Source organism: Rhincodon typus, chromosome 29 (assembly GCF_021869965.1).
Source record: "Rhincodon typus isolate 14 chromosome 29, sRhiTyp1.1, whole genome shotgun sequence".
In the NCBI taxonomy this organism is placed as follows: Eukaryota; Metazoa; Chordata; class Chondrichthyes; order Orectolobiformes; family Rhincodontidae; genus Rhincodon; species Rhincodon typus.
This window is the reverse complement of record NC_063360.1, coordinates 9,057,254-9,078,663: the sequence shown is the minus strand read 5'-3', so window position 1 is coordinate 9,078,663 and position 21,410 is coordinate 9,057,254. Positions and strand designations below refer to the sequence as shown.

General features: G+C 40.0%; 1 protein-coding gene across 1 annotated transcript; it reads left to right on the top strand.

Annotated features, from left to right (window-relative positions):
• Positions 1–6,667: 6,667 nt before the first annotated feature.
• LOC109919200 (procathepsin L-like) lies at positions 6,668–19,924 on the top strand. Its single transcript, XM_048613896.1, has 8 exons — positions 6,668–6,790; positions 8,963–9,085; positions 12,147–12,326; positions 15,446–15,667; positions 16,734–16,902; positions 17,614–17,685; positions 17,758–17,863; positions 19,548–19,924. The coding sequence occupies exons 1-8, from the start codon at positions 6,668–6,670 to the stop codon at positions 19,642–19,644; spliced, it is 1,092 nt and encodes a 363-aa protein (XP_048469853.1). The 3' UTR covers positions 19,645–19,924.
• Positions 19,925–21,410: the final 1,486 nt, after the last annotated feature.

Sequence of the window (21,410 nt, the reverse complement as noted above, 5' to 3'; positions counted from 1 at the left end):
CTGTTTCTGTTTTCTGTGTTCCCTTTTGATGCGTTAACTTCACTATGATGAATGGTTTAGCATTAGAGTTATTTTTACAACTCAGAGCTCTATTCTCAATGAAAATTTATATTCACAGTTTCATTAATATTGAGTCCTATGTTATATTATATCATTCCTTGCAATGATTAATCGGTCACCAATGGATTGAATTTTTTGTTCCACCTTTCTACTTCAATCAGAAACTAACTGAAGCTCCATCAGTTCTGCTGAGAAACAAATATTCTATTAACATTAAGGTCAAAGCTACACTTGAATATCTTCATACAAGACCGATAGATAGGTGAATCAATCTAATGAAGTACGATGAAACAAAATTGTAAACATGAACTAATTCACCTGTTCTGGAAACAGGATACAGAAACAAAAATATGAATTGTAGAAATGATGCATCGCAGCTGTGAATGATTAAAGGATTAACACACAGGGCAGAGATATTTAATTGTAGATGTCTTCCTGAGGATAAGGACAGGGTAATACAACCATAGGCTTAGTATATAACAATTTATATAATTCCCATGCTCAGGATCGAAGAGGCATGCATTAAACTATTGTTGTAATTTCCCAAAGAGCAATGTAAATGCCAAGCTTAATTTATGAAACACACATCGCTCTTATTGCCAGACCTGGCTGTGATCCCTATTGATGGATAAACAGAGAAATTAGGTGTGCAAATTGGGTTAGTTATGGATATTTTAACCTAAGGCATCAAGGTCATCCTATGTCAATTGTTGCATGCTTTCATAAGCACATAGGTTAAATAGATTAGCACCAAGTGTCTCAACATGAAGAGTTAACCTATTTCTTCTTCCCCAGTCAACCTACTGTCCATTTCCAACCATTTCTGCTTCAGAGATTCGAACACTGTTGGACTCAAGCATATAAAAAAGATGCAGTAAACTGTGTCATGGCCTTTTAGGCTGAAGTGGGGTTGATGCCTAAAATAGTGATTGAACTCTCAGATGTGGAAAATAAAGGCAAGATTGTAGTGTTCTGACAAAGGGACACTGGACTCAAAACATTAAACACTATTTTCTCTTACAGCTGATGCCAGACCTGTTGGGTTTCTCCAACACTTATGTTTTTGTACAAGATGGGGGACATTCCTTAATAGTTAGTAGTCTTCCATGTTGAAGATTTGTAGAGATAATTGGAGACACTGAGCACACCCAGGAGTACTATGGGCGCATTTTCAATGAGAGTGGATTGCAAGATACCAAGTGAAAGGAATTTTAAAGAGATTAATTGAATAGAAAATGAGTGTTGGAACCATTGAATGAATGGGAGAAATGTTGGAGTGGGCAGCAACTGGAAAATGGAAATTCTGCATGCAAAATCTAACTTGTTCTTTGATTGGATCTGTACTTTACACCATTCTATGAGAAAAAGTATGAACTGCAAGAACAAAATCCCCACCAACAAATTGATTTGCTATAGTAAGAAGTTACAAAAGGAAATTTTCCACTTTGGTCACCTAGTAAACATAAGGAACACAGTCGGATTTGGGTGCTCCATTGATATAGCACCAAAGCGGGACATTTTCTCTATATTAGATATGTTGGAGGAGTTAGGACTGTTATCCTTGGAGAAATAATTCATAGAAGCTATATGAAGGAAAGCTTTTTCAGTCAGTGAGTGATGAAGGTTTGGAATGCACTGCTGGAGAGAATAATAGAAACAGATTCAAGTGAACCGTTCAAAATGAAATTGGGCCATTACTTAAAAAAGGAAGACCGTGTAGGGTTACAGGAAGGAGGTTGCAAAATGAATGCAAAATAAAAACCAAAAGAACTGCGGATGCTGTAAATCAAGAACTAAAACAGAAGTTGCTGGAAAAGCTCAGGAGGTCTGGCAGCATCTGTGAAGAAAAAATCAGAGTTAACGTTTCAGGTCAAGTGTCCATTCCTCAGAACCAAAACGTTAACTCTGATTTTGATGCTGCCAGACCTGCCAAGCTTTTCCAGCAACTTCTGTTTTTGTAAAATGAATGCAAACTGGTCATTTGGAGAGTTGGAACAGAAATGGTGTGCTGAATGGCCTCCATCTGCATTATATAAATTTTGTAGTCCTGTGCTATGTTTGACATTCCATCATTGGATGCACTGACGTAGCTCTCACACCAATATTCTGTATGTATTTATTAGAAAACTCTGATTTCACTGTAATTATTGAATGTTGCTAAATGCACCAAATGATATACAAGGTACTAATCATTGTTTTTGTTTTCTACAGGTTTACATATCTTACAGTTTCTCTTTTAGTATGATAAGGTGATGGATTTTGACTTTACAAAATATAAAATGAAACGTCAAAACAAATTGCAACTGGATCCAAGAACTCAAACTCATTCAATGAAGGTTAACCTGGGGGTGATTACTTCTCATTTTTAAAAGCCTTTTTCATGGGATATGGTTACCACAGGTATTTGTCACCCATCCTGATTGCCCTGAATGGCTTGCTAGACCATTCCAGAGACCATTCCAAGAATTAACCACATTGCTGTGTGTCTGGAGTCACGTAAAGGCCAGACCAGAAAATGATGGACAATTTCCTTCCTTACTAGGCATTAATGAGCCAGTTAAGTTTTTGCAGCAATCAATGATAGTGCCATGGTTATCGCGACTGAGTCCAACTTTGAGCACCATATTTTTTAAATCAGTTATGTCATGACTCATGGGAGTAATGCACTAGAAATTAAGTGATGCTATTCCAGGAATTGTCACGGAAGTTAAAGATTTTAAAATGTATGCAAAATCCCTCAATTTACCTGACTTTCAGATGGACCAGGTTTCTATACTGAGAATAATTATTATTTATTACAAGTAATTAGACTGTCACTACAGACAAACAATTAAAAGCTGTTGGCCTATTAAATACAAATTAAAGTACAAATGATGGCCATGAACTCATTGTCGATTGTTGGAAAAACCCATCAGGTTCACTCATGTCCTTTAGGGAAGGAAATCTGCCATCCATACCTGGTCAGGCTGACATGTGTCTCCAGATCCTCTGGGCAATAAATGCTGGCCCAGCCAGCAATGGCCACATCCAATGAAGGAAATTGATTTTCTTCATGTTCACAGTGAGTTTTGACTGCAGAGAACAGAGACACTACTCCTGACCTGGTCAAGGACCGAAAACTTTTCCCTCTCTCCGTAACTTATCAGCTCCAAACTGTCAGTAATCTAAGAATCAATCATATAATTGTTGGCAGGCAAAAAATGTCACTGTCATTGATAACTGGTCACTGGTCCATAGACCAATGAACTTCTTGTTGCCAGCAGAGGCTACATCTGTGTACCCACTTGGCTTTAAATCATTTGCAACTCAAACTTCAATTATTGCTTGTTCAAGTGGTTGTTTGCATGATGCTTGGCATGATGAGTATTTGTTACTTGCTTTCAAACCAGAAAAGTACCTTTTCAAACATTTGTTTAAAATAAAACTCATGCTCATTTCAGTCCCCAAACACACAAGAAATGGAGTTTTTACAGTTAAGTATAAAATTCCTTAACAAATAGTGTGATTTTGCCCTCATGCTGTAGTTATCAGCAGAATCCAGGAGATTCCAGACAAACATTGTCTTCAATAGGCACCAGAAAGTGGGTATTTGCAATAATTGGTATTACGAACAGGTGAGGAGGAGCAATCAGTTCTGCTCTTTTCAACTTCCCTCTGTCAGTTTCAATGATTTTGTTTTAACATGCAGCTATTACATTTCTACCAAAACTTAGCTGGGTATACTGGAAATTTCTTTCCTGAAATGTAGGAGGTTAAGGGGTGACCTTATAGAGGCTTATAAAATCCTGAGGGCATAGATAAGGTGAATAGAAAAGGCCTTTTCCCTAGAGTAGGGGAGTTCAAAACTAGAGGGCATAATTTTAAGGTGAGAGGGAAAGACTTAAAAGGGATCTGAGGGGTAACTTTTTCACACAGAGGGTGATTGGTATATGGAAGGAACTGCCAGAGGAACTGGTAGAGGCAGGTATGGTTACAACATTTAAAAGACATTTGGACAGGTACGTGGATAGTAAAGTTTAGAGGGATATGATCCAGGTGCAGGCAAATGGGACTAGTTTAGTTTAGTTTAGGAAACTTGGTCAGCATGGATGAGTTGGACCGAAGGGACTGTTTCCATTCTGCTTGACTCTAAGAATCTATTTAGCTGTGATCTGTTTCTTCAGCTAAAGTGGAATTTTGGAATTCTTTATCAATAATTGTTTTTCCAAGTTGCTTTTACAGTTGGTACTGACTACCAGGGTTGAGAGAAATAGAGACAGAGAGCAAGCCTTCAAGGTTTTCTTCCTATGAATCCATAAACCTTTCCATGGTCTGCTGAGCAAACTGTTGAAATATGATCCTTTCATATATTCCCAAACCTAATTCCACACTCTTTCCAAGCTGAATACGCCATTGGCAACTTTTATCTCTCATTATGTGAATGCATCATACAGGTGTGAAGTAAACAAATGCAAATTTCATGATGCTGACAGCAGGTACAGTTACAATGTTTAAAATATATTTGGATAAATTCATGAATAGGAAAGATTTGGAGGGATATGGACCAACCACAGGCAGGTGGGACTAGTTTAGTTTGGGAACATGGTCGACATGGACTAGTTGGGACGAAGGGTCTGTTTCCATGCTGTGTGACTCTATGAGTTTATGACTGTATATCTGGTTTTAAAGTCTTTGAATGAAATTGTGAATTCAATGCAGTCAGTTTAGTGCATTTTACATGAGTTCCCTGGACTTATTCCAATTTGTGGTCAGGTGTTGTTCAAAATTGAGCCATGGAATCTTTTCTATTCACTTTGTAAAGACAAATGGGGTCTCGGTTTGACTTTTAATCAGATAGACAAACCAACATTGCAGGATTTTATTATTTCCTGGTTGCTTGTGTCTACAGATGCAAAAACACAGAAACTTCCAGGGTTAGAGAGTCTCTGAAATTTACAGACCTCTGAGCTGAGAATTTCCTCAGTTCTTGCGACATAGGAATCAAACAAAGAACCATGAACACTGGAGAATAGAAGCAAAAACAGAAACTGCTGGAGAAACTCAACAGGTCTGGCAGCACCTGTGGGAAGAAAGCAAAGTTAATGTTTCGAGTCTGGTGACGCTTCGTCAGGCATAGGGTTGGCGAAGATTTTATCCAGCAAAACAAGAACAATGTTGTGAAAGAAGATGCTTAGCACTAGAAAAACAGTGATCTTGGCAGCCCTGGTGCTGGTCCACAAACAATGAGCTGATGATGCAGTCCTGGTGTAAAGATGCTTCTGGTGCCTATTTCATTATGGGCTGCCAGTGATCACATCATGCGTACACAATTATTAGCTGAAAAATCTAACCTGCTGAAGGCAATGGAAATTGGATAATTGCCACAGTTGCACTCCTGGGGTAAGAAGACACCATGACAAAAATGCATTGCCAAGGAACCCCAAAAGAAAATCTTATTTACTGCAAAGAAATCAACAATCTGCCTCATACAAATAAGATTCACAACATCTCATTACCTTTCAGACTATATTATTAAGATCATGTGGAGTATTTGCCTGGGGTTTGTGTAACTGATGGTTGGAACTAACAGATGGACAAATATTTTAGATCAAAAGGAACAAAGATAATACTGGGTCTTCAGGGCCTGTGAACTAACTGGTGGAATTTATGAGGCAATTAGTTCACTTTGCATCTTCTAAGGATATATAAACCCCAATTCAAACTCCGGTACAGCATAACTTGGTCCCAAGTAGTTTGTATCGTTCAAGAAACAGAGGTGACCTTGTAAGGTGAGTGAAATATATTTCTTCTAGTATGATAAATGGCCTGATGTTAATGTGTAATTAATATATTGAATCAACATTGTGTGATTTAATAGTGTAGCATTGGCAGAATGTCTTGGCAGAATAACTTTATTGTAATTACGTTCTATGTAGGAAAGGAAATTAGATTGAAAACTTTTAAATATTGGCACCTAATGTATTGCAAATGGGTTAACACTTCCAGAGACAGAGCAGACAGAGGAAAGTCACAGTATTTTCTAAAATGAGCATCTTACCAGAACCCATTCAGCGAGAATCAGAGATTTCTGGGATCAATATATTACAGATTTTAATTAGTCAAATCTGAAGCTAAAGACGGCTCTCTTTCACCTCATGTCTATCTTCACACCCCACACTAGCCAGGGAAGTTTACAACGTCTGCCAACTGTGTTTCCAGGGTAATTAAAGTGGTTCGGAATGTAGGAATTGAACACTATCAGGTGTATAATAGCCCTCCTCATCTCAATGAAGAATATTTGGCAAATTTTCTTTTTACATTTGTGATTGAAACAATTTAAGACTAAATCAAACACCTTTCTCCCGCTGTGTTATTATCCCTTTGCAGGCACAAGGTAGTTGGTCTGCTCTCAGCTCTTCTACTTTTCACTTCTGTGACTCCTTTTAGAAAATGTAGAAGGTGAGGTGTCCATTCACCCTGTGCTTGTGCCGGTCATCTTAATAATGAGGGTGGTACTGTAGGATTATGGACTTGCATTACCTCTCCATGTCTTTCCTATTGTATTGCCCACAGCTTCTCACTGAAGACATTGGTCCAGTGACAGGCTTGACGTATTCAGCAGTTCACCATGATACTTTCCCTCTTTGTGACGTGGATCCTGACTGTTATGTCCATGGCCTTGCCGAACTCGATCGTAGATGAGCAATGGAAAATTTGGAAGCAGGCATATGGAAAAAGCTACCTTAATGTGGTAAGAAATCTGGGCTGACACCCTAGGAGAGGATTGAGGGGCCATGACATTGTTTTGAAGAGGGCAGATTGAACTGTAATCCCCACCTGTTTGTTAATGTTGCTCAGTCAGAACCAAAGAACAGAGTTTCCACAAAGTGTCCTTCTGTGGTGACTCAGATATTTAATACCAGCCAATAACTTGGCAACTATTGGACACTTCTTCCAAATTTATTAAACACAAATAATGATGTGTTTCTCTCGTTTCCTCCAAGATAATATTGGAAAGAGCAAAACCATTATCATTAGTTCCATATTGAAAGGCCTGTTCTCTAGTTACCAACTGCATTCTAGTTGTGTGAGGCAAGTGGACAGCTTATATCTCTGGAGAAATATTTAATCTCTAGATCCACTTCTGACCATGTATCTTCCCATGATTTCAGTCCTAAAACTGCCTATTTCCACCTCCTTTAAATCACTTGACTCTTCCTTGCCCTCACTGCATCTGCTGCTGAAATCCTCCGTCATAACTGTGTTACCTCAGGGCTTCACTGTATGCTTTCTTGCCAGCCTATTGCATTGTATTGTCTATAAACTGCAGGTTATCAAAAATACTGCTGCTTGTGTCCTAACTTGTACTAGGTTCCGGTCACCCTCTGCCTCTACGCTCACTGAACTATTTTGGCAATGCTTCGATTTTAAAATTTTCACCCTTATTTTCAAATCAATTCATGCATGGTCTTTCCCTGTCTCTGTAGTCCCCATCAACTCCACATTGCCCTGAGAAATCTGCACTTATCCAGTTCTGGACTGTTGCACATTCCCAGTTTCAATTGAACCACTGTTAATGGCCATTTCTGAGCTTTAGAACTCCCCCCCTAAACTTTCGTCATTCTACCTCTCTTTTCTCCTTTAAAGATGCCCCTTATAACTTGTCCCTTTGACCTGGCTTGTGCCCCAATATCACTAAATGTTTCTTACTTTCAAAGATTGCTTTACAACACTCCTGTGTTGCACCTTGGAATAATATATAATGTTAAAGCAATTACATGAATACAAGTCATTGGTTGTTGTATTGGTGGAGAAGCAATAATTATGGTATAACAAATTCGGCTGCCTTTGCACTTCTCAAAAATCTACATTTAGACTTTACCAGGCAGTGTAAGGAAAATGGGACTGTAATCTGCAACAATGCAGCAGAGGAGGGCAGGAATGGGGATCCTGGGAACATCCTTGCTTTTATTTCTGTAGCTTAAAGTTCAAGGGAGCTCTATTGGCTATTGTGTGTGTGGTAAGCTCTCACACCACTACAGTGCGTTTATGTTGCCTGTTTATCTAACTCAAAGAATCCCTACAGTGTCGAAACAGGCCATTTGAGTCCAACACCCTCTGAAGAGCATCCCACCCTATAACCCTGCATTTCCTCATGGCTAACCCACCTAGCCTGTATACCCCTGGACACTATGGCAATTTAGCATGGCCAATCCACCTAAGCTACACATCTTTGGGCTGTCGGAGGAACCCCATGCAGACACAGGGAGAACATGTAAACTTGACGTAGACAGTTGCCTGAGGTTGGGATTAAACCCAGGTTCCTGGAACTACGAGGCAGCAGTGCTAACCACTGACCCACCATGCTCCCACTAACTCCTGTAACTTCTTTGCTCATAGTTTGAATCCCATATTAAAATGAGCCAGGGCTGTTGTCTTACTGCCCTGTGTGTCGTAATCCTTTTTTCCAAAATCATGGCTTAAAACTTATTTGGTTTCCTCTTCTTTGATCCTGATAGTTTGATGCCAGTTTTTCCTACTGTGGCTGACATCAAATATTGTCACGTCCTATTTGAACATTTAGCTGCCTTTACTCATTTGAAGAAACATGATGTGGAGATGCTGGTGTTGGACTGGGACGGGCAAAGTCAGAAATCACATGACACCAGGTTATAGTCCAACAAGTTTATTTGAAATCGCAAGCTTTCAGTGTGCAGCTCCTTCATCAGGTGAAGCACTTCACCTAACAAAGGAGCAGTGCTCCAAAAGCTTATGATTTCAAATAAATCTGTTGCACTATAACCTGGTTTATTGTGAATTCTGAGCTCGAAGAAACATGCCATTTATAGCTTCACTAACTTCATTTCATGTTGTGCAATTGCTGATATGTCCATTATATTGCAGTAGCTCATTATTTTTGTAGGAGGAAGATCGAGCCAGGAGAGAAATTTGGCTGGAAAACTTGGAGAAGATTGCAGCTCACAATGCTCAATATCATCAAGGAAATTCCATGTATGAAATGGCCATGAATGAATTTGGAGACTTGGTGAGTGATAAAAATGATACCGTGCCACACTTGCTGGTTTGGTACTGTGTGTGATGAAGAATCAGTTGAGCCCAATTAAGCAAGCCTGATTTCCTGGGACAAGAATACATCAGCTAGAATTATTGTTATCTCCACTGGACCAGTTGTTATCTTCAACACCTCTCATTAACACAGATTATTCCATTCCCTCTTCAGTCTGTTACATTTGACTACTCATATCACTGTTAGATCTTGATATACATCATTATCTTATATCAATTCCCATTATACCATAATCTCCACATTTTCTAGATTTTCTCTTTCATCCTGTTTTGTTTTTGAAAGGTATCTTCCCCGTGCATGCTATTTGAACCATGTTTTGCTTCCATTGAATATTACAGTCCAGTTCGGCTTCCTGAGACCACTTCTCATTTCTTCAAAATATGTCCTTCTTAGAATAAGTGTTTCAATTGCATTCAGATGACATTCAGTCCTAAGCATAACCTTAAACTATACCAGAATGCAGTCACTTTTGCCACAGCATTCTTCAGCTGTTACAGGTCGAGCCTCACGATTCAGTACAACTCAGTATTCTTTTCATAGTTTTTTTGGACACCCCCACCCCACACACACACACACACACACACACACACCACAAAAAACCCACACAAACACCCACAAATGCACACACACGCAAACACTTGCACACAACACACACACACTCATACACAAACACACGCACACACACATACACACACGCACACACAAACACACACGTGCACACACACACACAAACGCGCGCACACACACATGCGTGCACACACATACACAAACACGCTCGCACACACACACCCACACACGCGCACACACATACACAAGCACGCACACACACAAGCACACACACATGCGCACACATACACAAACATGCGCGCGCACACACACACACCCACACACACCACAAACACACACACACACACTCTGACACACACACACATACACACACACACACACACACACACACATATACATGGAAGTCTGTGTGAAGCTCTGATGAAGAATCATTTAGACTTGAGATGTTAGCTTGCTCTCTTTCCATGGACGCTGCTTGACCCACTGTGATCTCCAGCATTTGTTATTTTCAGTACAGATTCCAGTATCTGCAGTAATTTGCTACTACATGGAATTCTGTTAGCTTGGATGGCTGGTTTGCAATGAAGAGTGATGCCAATCACACAGATTCAATTCCCATACTGTCTGAAGTCACTACTGAAGTCCTGCCTCCCTCACCTCGCCCCCCTTACTTGAGATAGTGTGACCCTCAGGTTAAAATCACTATCAGTAATCGCTCTCTAATGAGAGACCATCTTCATGGTACTCTGCAACTATGGCAACTACTGCATACATTCGAGCATCTGCATGCTGGTCCCATTAATTCCAGTTGGTATTCCTATTAATTTGTTTAATTTCAAGGGATAGTTCCTCGACAATCGCTCAAGGAAGTCTGTCCCATTTGTTTGGGTGGTCACTTCCTCTTGCAACTATTCTTGTAAGTTGCTCCTTCTGTCCCCCATTGCAAGCTTCATACAGTGCAAGGTGCACTCTCGGGACAATGACACTTTTGACTGCAACATCTTAAATATTGTGTCAAATCCATATCCTGCATTCCTGACTTACAAAGGCAATTTGATGAGTAGAATTCTGGAATTATCTTCACCACCAGGTCAGTGAATGAGTTTTGCTTCCTATAACTATTTTGGTATTATCATTTTCAATGGGTGTGTGGGTTGATCCAGAAGTGATGGAAGCGCAATTGTTATTTTTAAGGACTGTTAACTCAGCTCAATCGCAAAGACTGCCACTTAAAACTGGATGAACAAATATCATTGTGTGGATTAATTGCACCAACTATTTCTTGGTTAACATATTTGTGACATCAGTCTGTGTTTGATTAAGTTTGTTTCAGCTATCAACTGATTTTAGGTTCCGGTTAATGATTCCCGAAATATGACATTTGGCCAAATTTAATAACTGCCAATTTACAAACTTTGTTCACAGCACAGTTACTTGGCTCTTTAATATTGTTTCACTTTCAGTTAAATGCATTCGTAATGAAGAATTGGTGATACTATGACCTTCATCTTGGTTATGTTTGAAAATCCAATCCAACAGTGCCTCTGATTATAGAGATTTATTAGTTAACTGTCATAGAGTCATCAAGTAATATAGCACAGAAACAGACCTTTTGGACTAACCAGTCCATGCCAAATATAATCCCAAACTAAACTAGTCCCACCTGCCTGCTCCTGGCCCATATCCCTCCAAACCTTTCCTATTCATGTACTTTTAAACATAGTAATTGTATCCGCATCCACCACTTCCTCAGTTGTTCACTCCTCACACGAACCACCATCTGTGTAATAAAATTTGCCCCTCATGTCTTTTTTTAAATCTCTCTCCTCTCACCTTAAAAATGTGCCTCCTGGTCTTGAAATGCCCCATCCTAGGGAAAAGGCAACCACCATTAACTCTATCTATATCCCTCATTATCTAATAAAATTCTATAAGGTCACCTCTTAACCTCCTACACTCCAGTGAAAAAAGCCCCAGCCTTTCTTTATTACTCAAATCTTCCATGCCTGGCAACATCCTGGTAAATGTCTTCTGAATCCTCTCCAGTTTGCTCAGAATCATGGTTTTATTCCAAAAGTACTTGTAAAGATTCATAATAAATTGAAATAAATTATCCATGATAATTGTACAAATTCCTGTATATGCTTCAAATTTCTTGATCTGATCTCCTCCTCTGACCTGTTGATCTACAACATACAATAGGAGTTTGTTTCTTTCTGCTCATGTCTCTTGTCTCCATTTACAAGGCTTCTGTGTTTTTAGTATCTAGATGAACTCAGGGTCTCCATCACTGTTATCACCAATCAGAAAACATGGATGCAAATTGCAAGCATAATCGAAACACATGAAACTGAAACTTATTGTAAACAAATCGATACAACAAATCGATTTTCACTTTGCATATTTTGCTGATATAGTGTCTTTGGAGGTAACATGCAACTCTCTCTTACAGACATCAATGGAGTTTGTAGAATTGTATACTGATTCAACAATGTATGAAATGGCAAATTACACAGATGATGCACTATCAGATATTGAGCTGGAAGAACTGGAAGAAGTAGAGGAAGTCAGTCGTATTCCCAAAGAAGTGGACTGGCGTCAAATGGGCTATGTTAGGGACGTAAAGAACCAGGTACATACTACCTTTTCATACTGTCTGTTCACTCTGTGCCGGAAGGATGTTTCTTGATTTTGATTTTGTTGGGATTACAAAATGATGCTTCTTTATTATTTTAACTCTAAGGAATGCTCATAAATGACTTTTGGACACTTGAATATTTTTAACATTTTCAACCACCTCATGTTTGAGAAAAGTTAAAGCTATAGCAAATGGGCATCAGGAGGAACAATTCATGGTTGCTGTTTTTCTAACTGCCAATAGGAGGAGGTACTGAGAACAGAAGTAAACAGGGTTAGTAGGAACTACCGATGCTGGAGTCTGAGCTAACAAGGTGTAGAGCTGGATGAACACAGCAGGCCAAGCAGCATCAGAGGAGCAGGAAAGCTGACGTTTCGGGTCTGGATCCTTCTTCAGAAATGGGGGAGGGGAAGAGGACTCTGAAATAAATAGAGGGGGAGGGGTGGTTATAGAAGGTGGATAGTGGAGCAGATAGGTGGGAGAGAAGACAGACAGGTCAAGGAGGCGGGGATGAGATGGGGGGCTGGTCTTGGGATGAGGTCGGGGGTGGGAAGATTTTGAAGCTAGTAAAGTCCATATTTAGAACATTGGGTTGTAGGCTTTCAAGGCGGAATATGAGGTGCTGTTCCTCCAGTTTCCAGGTGGCATCGTTGTGAAACTGAAGGAGGCCTAGGATGGACATGTCGTCCAGGGAGTGGGAGGGGGAGTTGAAGTGGTTTGCAACTGGGAGGTGTTGTCGTTTGTCACGATCCGTGCGTAGGTGCTCCACAAAGCGGTCTCTGAGCGTCTGCTTGGTCTCCCTGATGTAGAGGAGGGTTAATGTGTCCAATTCAGACAGACAACATGGGTGTACAGACAAGTGCTAAAGGAGACTTGCGATAGAGTGGTAGTGTCCAAAATGCTAGCCTAAAAAGTCCAGGATAAAGCCTCACCTGCCATGGAAGTTTGCTGTAACATGTCTGAACAGGTAGTTTACAAATAATTTGAGGGTCCTGTGGAGGAATGGTAGTGCCCCCAACTGTGGGCCAGTAAGTGCACATTCAAGTCCCATCTACTTCAGCATTGGCATGACATATGTGGACAGGTTGATTAAAAATAATTAGATACACAAAACAGTGCTAATGAGACCTGTTAGTGCAGTGACAGTGTCCTTACCTCTGGGCGAAAAGGTTTAGATTCAAGTCAGGATGGTCTTGGAGGTGTGTCTCATCACTTCAGACCAGTTGTTTAAAAAGATTTCCATTCTGAAGAAATGCATCTTCATGTTCGATTTTTCTTCTTTAACAAAACCACATATATACTCAGGGTCCTGATTTAACGCTTTGAGTGCTTGGCAGATTAGAATCATACAGTTATAGAGTCATAGAGTCATACAGCACAGAAACTGTATCGTTCCAACCAGTCCATAATGACCATAATCCTAAACTAAACTAGTCCCACCTGCCTGTGCTTGGCCCATATCCCTCTAAACATTTCTTATTCATGTACTTAGCTAAATGTCTTTTAAACTTTGTAACTGCACACGCATCCATCACTTCCTCAGGAATTTCATTCCACACATGAATGATTCTGTGTAATAAAGTTGCCCCTCATGTCTTTTTCAAATCTTTCTCCTCTCACCTTAAAAATATGCCCCATGGTCTGGAAGGGAAATTAAAATGCACCAAACCATTTTATGAGTAAACTTCTAATGCTTAAAAATCATGAAATCACTTGCTCCAAAACAAATGATAGAGAGCTACCATGTTCTTTTACGAAGATGTAATCTCATTTTTTTACAGATGGATGAAAGGATATTATTAGAAAAAAAGATCGGTTAGAATCCATTTGATTTTAAATAATTTAACCTATTTTTCTAATCAACCTGTTCAGAGATGCTATTACACACTTGTGGAAGAGGTGGGACTTGAACCTGGGCGTACAGGTCCAGGGATAGGGACAATGCCATGAGGTGGATGCTAGCCTGCATCATCAATGTGCTAGTTAAGGCAGCCCTCACTTGGAGGGAATCCTGACCTTGAGAACTGCCAGCCAATCAGATTGGATAGTGCTGGAACTGAAAGGAGGCCCACAAAGTAGTGTCATTCTTGCTGGACAGGCTGAGTCTGGGTTCTTGGGTGGGGAAGGACTGGGCACCAAGGGAGAAGGGCCAGGAGATTGGGCTGTGGGGAAAGGGTCAGTGGTGGGCAGAGAAGGCAGTAGGCATACTTCATGTAAACTTCTTCTGCACTTCCTCCAATGCATTTACAATCATAGAATCCCTGCAGGCCATTCAGTCTATTGAATCTGTGCTGACCTGTCGAAGAACATTCCCCCCTACACTATGCCCACATTTACCATGGCTAACCCACCCAGCCTGCACAATTATAGTAATTTCCCATGGCCAATCTTCCTAAACCTGCACATCTTTGGACTGTGGAAGGAAACCGAAACACATGCAGACACAGCAAGAGCGCACACACTCCACACAGGCAGTCACCCAGGGCTGGAATCAAACCCTGGTCCTTGTTGGTGTGAGGCAGCAGTGATAACCATTGTGCCACTGTGCTGCCCTTCCTAAAGTGTGATGCCCAAAAACTGTACTCCAGTTGAAATCAAACTGGTGCCTTATATAAGTTCAGCAAAACGTGTCTGCTCGCGTACTTTATGCCACTATAAATAATTCCTAAGCTTGTGTATGTTTTATCGACGACTCTCACCAGATGCCCTTGGTTATCTTGCTTTCTGATTCTCACTACAAACTCTAATTCACCAGGTTTTTGATTCTTAAGTTATACTGCCATCCTGAAATAAGGTTGCAAGGGACTGAAGTATTATGTTGTACCAAAAACAAAAGTTGTTGATTTGCAGCATCCGCAGTTCTTTTGGTTTTTATTATGTTGTACCATTTAGGCATCCAAAAGTGGAAGTGGTAAGGGCAGTAGTTAATCTGGAACTGAATATTTTGTGTAAATCCATTTTAGGCCCAGTCGCGTCCATTGGTGATCATAGTCAAGGCAAAGGTGTAGCTAACTATTTGGACTCTCTATTAGCTTTCAATCAAAGTGCTGAGGCTCATGAAGAAAAGCTCTTAAATCTTTTCAAATTTGGCAATTTATCTTCTTTCCCTGCAGGGTTCATGTTTATCGTGCTATGCGTTTGCTGCCGTCGGAGCTCTGGAAGGTCAGCTGGCCAAGGAAAGGAACCAATATGTGGATCTGAGTGTGCAAAATATCATTGACTGTTCCGATGAATTTAAGAATTATGGGTGCAATGGAGGTTTACCGTATCGTGCCTTTAAATACATTAAGAAATACGGCATTGAAGCTGATCAGTCATACCCCTACCAAGCGAAGGTATGGTCTTCTGCTTGTTTGTTTCATACAGTAAAACTTGACTGTCCATTATGAGGTCTGAAAGATATTCTGATTTAAAGAACAGCTTCATTTAAATTTTACAAATACAGAAATCACCTGGATCTAAGTATCTTCATGCAATGTGCCAAGTAAACGTCATTTTATCAGCAGAAAGGATGTCCTTCATTCTGAAAGTGTGTCGTTGGATTAAATCTTACCCTGTCCTTCCTACTAGTCTATCCCCATTTTTGAATTATAGCACATTTGAACAATGCTTGCATCATGTAGCTTGAAACGATCAATTAGGAAAAGTTAACCCCTTGAAGACATTAATCAATTGTGATGAACCTTAATGAATTGGGGCTTCCATGCGAGCATATTTGAGTTTGATGCTTCTCTTACTCAATCCAGTACAGATTGTCAATAATGACTAGGGGTGGAAGCACTTGACTAAATTTCTACTTTCTGCAGACTGGGCATCTTCAGCACCTTCAGGTACCACCCTAGCTGAGATTAATTAACTCAATGAAGAGTAGAAATTAGCCTGTTAGTGAAAAAAAAAGTCACGGCAATTTTGGTGGTGGGAAGGTCGCTCAGTTATGTGTGATAACACTTCTGGATAGAAGTAAAGAGAAATAAAGAAATAAAAGTTATCCTGTGGCTTTCTGTCTTGTACCACAAAGATGCTCAATGAATAAGCATTTTGAACCGTTCAGCAGGTCAGAGTCACATCTTAACCAGAGTGTGATTCGAGATTTGGATGAGATAAACTGTTGAAAAGGTGGGTCTTAATGTAGCTTTTGAAGTTGGAGGAATGAAGCAAAGTAAAGAGGTTTAGAAAGTGAAAGCAGAGGGGTTGGGTCCAAATGAGTATGTCATTGAAAACTGGATGGAAAGGGGACAGGGATACACCAGCACCAAGTGATGTAGGACATGCTCAGAGGTAATGGAGAGCAGTAAGGCAGGGGGCTGATAGATGCATGGGATTTTGTGTGTGATAGGACGTTGACATTTATGAAAATTATTGTCCGCCAATTTGCTAAACAGACTCTCTTTCTAATTACAGCAAAATGATCGGTGCTTTTTTAGTAACTTTAAGAGTGTCACCACAATTAAAGGATTCAAAAGGATAATGAACATTGATGAGAAAAAATTAGCTGCATTAGTGGCACGTGTTGGACCAGTTTCTGTACTTGTTTATTCATCACTTAGTTCCTGGAGATTTTACAAGTCAGGTAAAGAAAATTCTAAAGTAGAACAAAGAACTGTGGATGCTGAAAATCTGAAACAAAAACAAAACTTGCTGGAGAACCTCAGCAGGTCTGACAGCATCTGTGGAGAGAACGCAGAGTTAAAGTTTCGAGTTCAGTGACTCTTCTTCAGAACTGAAGAAGAGCTGAAACATTAACTCTGTTTCTCTGTCCATAGATGTTGCTAAACCTGCTGAGTTTCTCCAGCAATTTCTGCTTATTTTGTTAAACAAAATTCACCATGGTTCAGAATCTACCTCTCAATCTCACTGTGCATGATATCAACAGACTGGGAACAAAGGGATATTGCTTCACCTTCAGGGACAATTTGTAGACAAAACGGCTTTGTAATTGAATTCCTGAATACTTTCACTTTGCTACTTCTGTCTTTTGAAGTTTTGTTTTCAATTGAATTTTCTCTTTTGACTAGGCTAGTTACCTTCCCTAACTGCTTTCAGTTTATTGGTCCTGAGACAAGTTGCTTGGCGAAAGATGCTATAAGAATGCAAAATCTTGTAGGTCTGCCTTTCCAATCTTGTTCAAGATTGGGAAGGCAGAACTACAGTTCAGAATTGTTTTCATCTATACTACTTCTGTAGTAATTGAAACCAGGTGGGACCTTATTGACTATGAGGTCCTTGATGGGGGTTGTTAACCTGGGCCAATCAGGAGACCCTGGCTGACCAATATAACCAGGAGATTTACAAGCTTCTCAGTTCAGAGGACTGACTCCAAGCTGGCTGGCCGCAGCCAGTATACTTTGCACAAGTAAGTAAAGAGTGACTTGGTGACAGGATACAGGCCTCTGTGTAGTTATTTCAGCTTCCCTCCATTTTACAGGTATCTTTGATGATGTTGACTGCAATAGTAAGAGAGTTGATCATGCAGTGCTCTTGATAGGATATGTGGATGTATCTTCAAGAGGCTACTGGATCATTAAAAACAGGTAATAACATCTACAAATTAAGAATATCAGGCAGAATGGAAACCTTTGTTACTCTATGAATTATACAAAGTGATGCTGGCATGGAAATAACTTAACAAATGAAAAAGTAAAGCACTAAGGAGCAGACACTTAAATGGGACCTCCTAAAGCACTTATGAGCATTTAAGTAAAGCTAATTATATCAAAGAAATAATTGAACACAATGCAATTTTTCCAAAGTCATTCATTTATTTCCAATTGCCACCTTGTGGATAAATGTGGGATAGCTAAACCTGCCCCACTGGGTGTGAATTGTCATTATATAGCAGTCTCTCAACTGCCTGGCACTTATAACTTGTGAGAGTAATTGTAAAAGTTTATTCCTTTATCTGGAGTCACTTGGCCTCATTTTCAGAGTAGTAAGTGAAACTCTTGTTTCCCTGCCTCAAATCAATTTCTCCCAGAAAAGATGAGACCAAAGCTGATTTTTGATCCTTTCCTTTGTGTCCTGAGATTTGCTCTGCCCAGCTGTCAATTGTTTCCACCTTTTCTGAACGTATTATCTCTCTTCACAGATCCTGAAAGGCAGATGATGGCCTTGTGGTATTTTTGCTAGACTATTAATCCAGAGACCCAGACAGCATTCTAGGAACCCAGGTTTAAATCTCATTGGCAGATGTTGGGATTTGAATTCAATAAAATCTGGAAATAAAAGTCTAATGATCATGAAACTGATTGGGTGAAAATACCATCTGGTTCACTAATGTCCCCTAAAGAAGGAAACTGCTGTCCTTACCTGGTCTGGCCTACATTATGAATCCAGATGCCCAGCAGTGTGGTTGACTCAACTGCCTTCTGGGCAACTGGGAATTAGTAATAAATGCTGGCCTAGTCAGTGACATCTGCATCCTGTGAATGCATTAATAAAACAATCTGCATTTCAGATCTTCTACTGTACACTTTGACATCCATCCTTGCATGATAATTACAAACTGCTATGGGTTACACTTAAATCCTCATTCAGTCAAAACTGACCTTTTGTGTAACAACATACAAGGGACACTGCGGCACAGTGGGAATGTTTCTGCTCTAGTAAACCAGGCCTCCAGGCTAATGATCTTTGGGCATACACTCAAATCCCACTAAGAGCTGGTGGACCATGTGATGAGTTTTTAGGGGCAGCGCTATGGCTGTGGTTAACGCTGCTGCCTCATAGCGCCAGGGACCCAGGTTTGATTCCACCCTCGGGTGACTGTCTGTGTGAAGTTTGCATGTTCTCCCCGCATGTGTATGGGTTCACTTCAGGTGCTCCAGTTTCCTCCCACTGTCCAAAGATGTGCAGGTTAGGTGAGTTAGCTTTGGGAAATGCCTAGTTCAAGGGAGAGGGCCAAGGGTTGGGTCTGGGTGAGATGCTCTTTGGGGGTCAGTGTGAACTCAACGGGCCAAATTGCTTGCTTGCTTCCACACACTGATTCTATGTATTGGCTCTTCTAATTATCCTAATAATTTTTCTAGATGAAATTGTAAATCTCCAGAAGTAAATTCTTTATAGAATGAACCTGATGTCCTGCTGATAACACTACCTGAATTAAAACTAAGAAATTTAAAATATTACAGAACCAAACATACAAAAATCCTCACTGTATTAATTTTGGATATGATTAGATTGGGTTGTGGATATTAACAAATATTTTTGCTTTTCTAGCTGGGGAAAATCCTGGGGTGAGGAAGGATACATGCGCATGATTAAAGACAAAAACATGTGTGGAATTAAATATTGTGCTTCCTATCCCACAATCTGAAGACTTTTGACTTCTGCAACAAAAACAAAATCACTCAAATTATTTTAGATAATGTCCTGTATTTAGCAACTATTTTATATGAATCATTGTAACGGAGCTGCCTACAGCATTTCTTGAGCAAACATGTAATTAAGACTATTTACTCTAGAGGGAGCCAGACTTGTCTCTAAATGCATTTTGAAAACTTTATTTGCAATGATTAGTGTTTATTTTGTTGTGGTGCTGTTTTGTTTCAGTGGTGCTTCTCATAATCAGCAAAATAAAAATAGAAATAATCTGACTGTTATTGTCTACTTTGTTTGAGAGAATGGCATATGAAGGACTTGCTGTCCCCAGGACTGTAAAATTATAGGATGTAAAGAAAATGAACCCTCGGCATGACATTCAACTGCAAAATGTGAATATAAAATCCTCAACACAACACAAATGAGCTGCATAGGAATGATACAAGGTTCATTGTAACCTTGCAGAAGACTGAGACAGCCAAACTCTAGCTCATTAAACACTAAAGGCATTATTGCAAACAATGGTATAGAAGAAACATTCATACATCCATTGACCTGGGGCTCTCAGAACTGTCACGTTTGTAAAGAATTGTGTTGTTTTCTGCTATGGGAACATTATTAAAGACATCCAGGCTTGACTTCTCTAGAGCCAGGTCTGTAATCAATACTGGTACTAACCAGTCATGTGATTGATCATCATAGAATCCCTACAGTGCAGAAAGAGGCCATTTGGCCCAAACCTCCATAAAGCATCCCATCCAGATCTACCCCAACCCCATTCCCCCTAAGCATGCATTTACCATGGCTAATCTACCTGACCTGTACAGTGCAGGGTGACTTAGCATAGCCAATCTACCCAACCTGCACATCTTTGGACTGTGGGAGGAAACCGGAGCACCCGGTGGAAACCCATGCAGACACAGGAAGAATATGCAAACTCCACACAGGCAGTCACCCAAGGCTGGAAACAAATCCAGGTCCTTGGTGCTTGAGGCAGCAGTGCTAGCCATTGTGCCACTGTGCTGCCCTAATTGGGTTTCAGTCAAATTCTAGAGTGGTTTATACGGGGGTTGGGGGGTTAGTTTTTAAGCTGCATGGGTTTGCATTGTGGAAATTGGTGTAAGTTTCAAACAAACCTGTATGGGAGTTTTGTGTAAAATTCTGGACATGTCACAGGAGGATTTGTACATAGCAGTGAATTTTGCAATTTCAATATCGTAACAAATCTGAGGTTGATCTGAAATCAGTACGTTGTGTATTTTTCTTGTGTGATTCCTAGATTCCAAGTATCAAACTCAAAAGTGTTGCTTGCTGTGACTTGGAGGTCCCACATAACCAAGGTTAATCATGATTGATGAATGTCTTCAACAGCTTAACCTTTCCTAGTTAATGGTTTATAGCTGTTTGATACATCAAAGAGCAAACATGATCAAAAGGTGTTATAATTCAGAAATGATCACTTTGAATAGACCAGTTCTTGGAGGAAGAACAAAGGGAGATTTAGCCCATGGATACAGCTGAGAAAACGCTGAAATATTATATGTGATATGTGATAAGGAGGTAAGTTAATCCCTCTTTCTGAAGGCAGAAAATAAGTGAAATCACAATCCAAAGGAAACAAGACAAATGCCTTTCAGCTGACTTGCAAAGTTAAGCATCTCAAAATCAAACTCTTGCCTATCAACATCAGTGCAACTAGTATCACCCATTGTAATGGCTGTAATGTCGCATTGCCTATTCACTACAGAACTCAGAGACTGA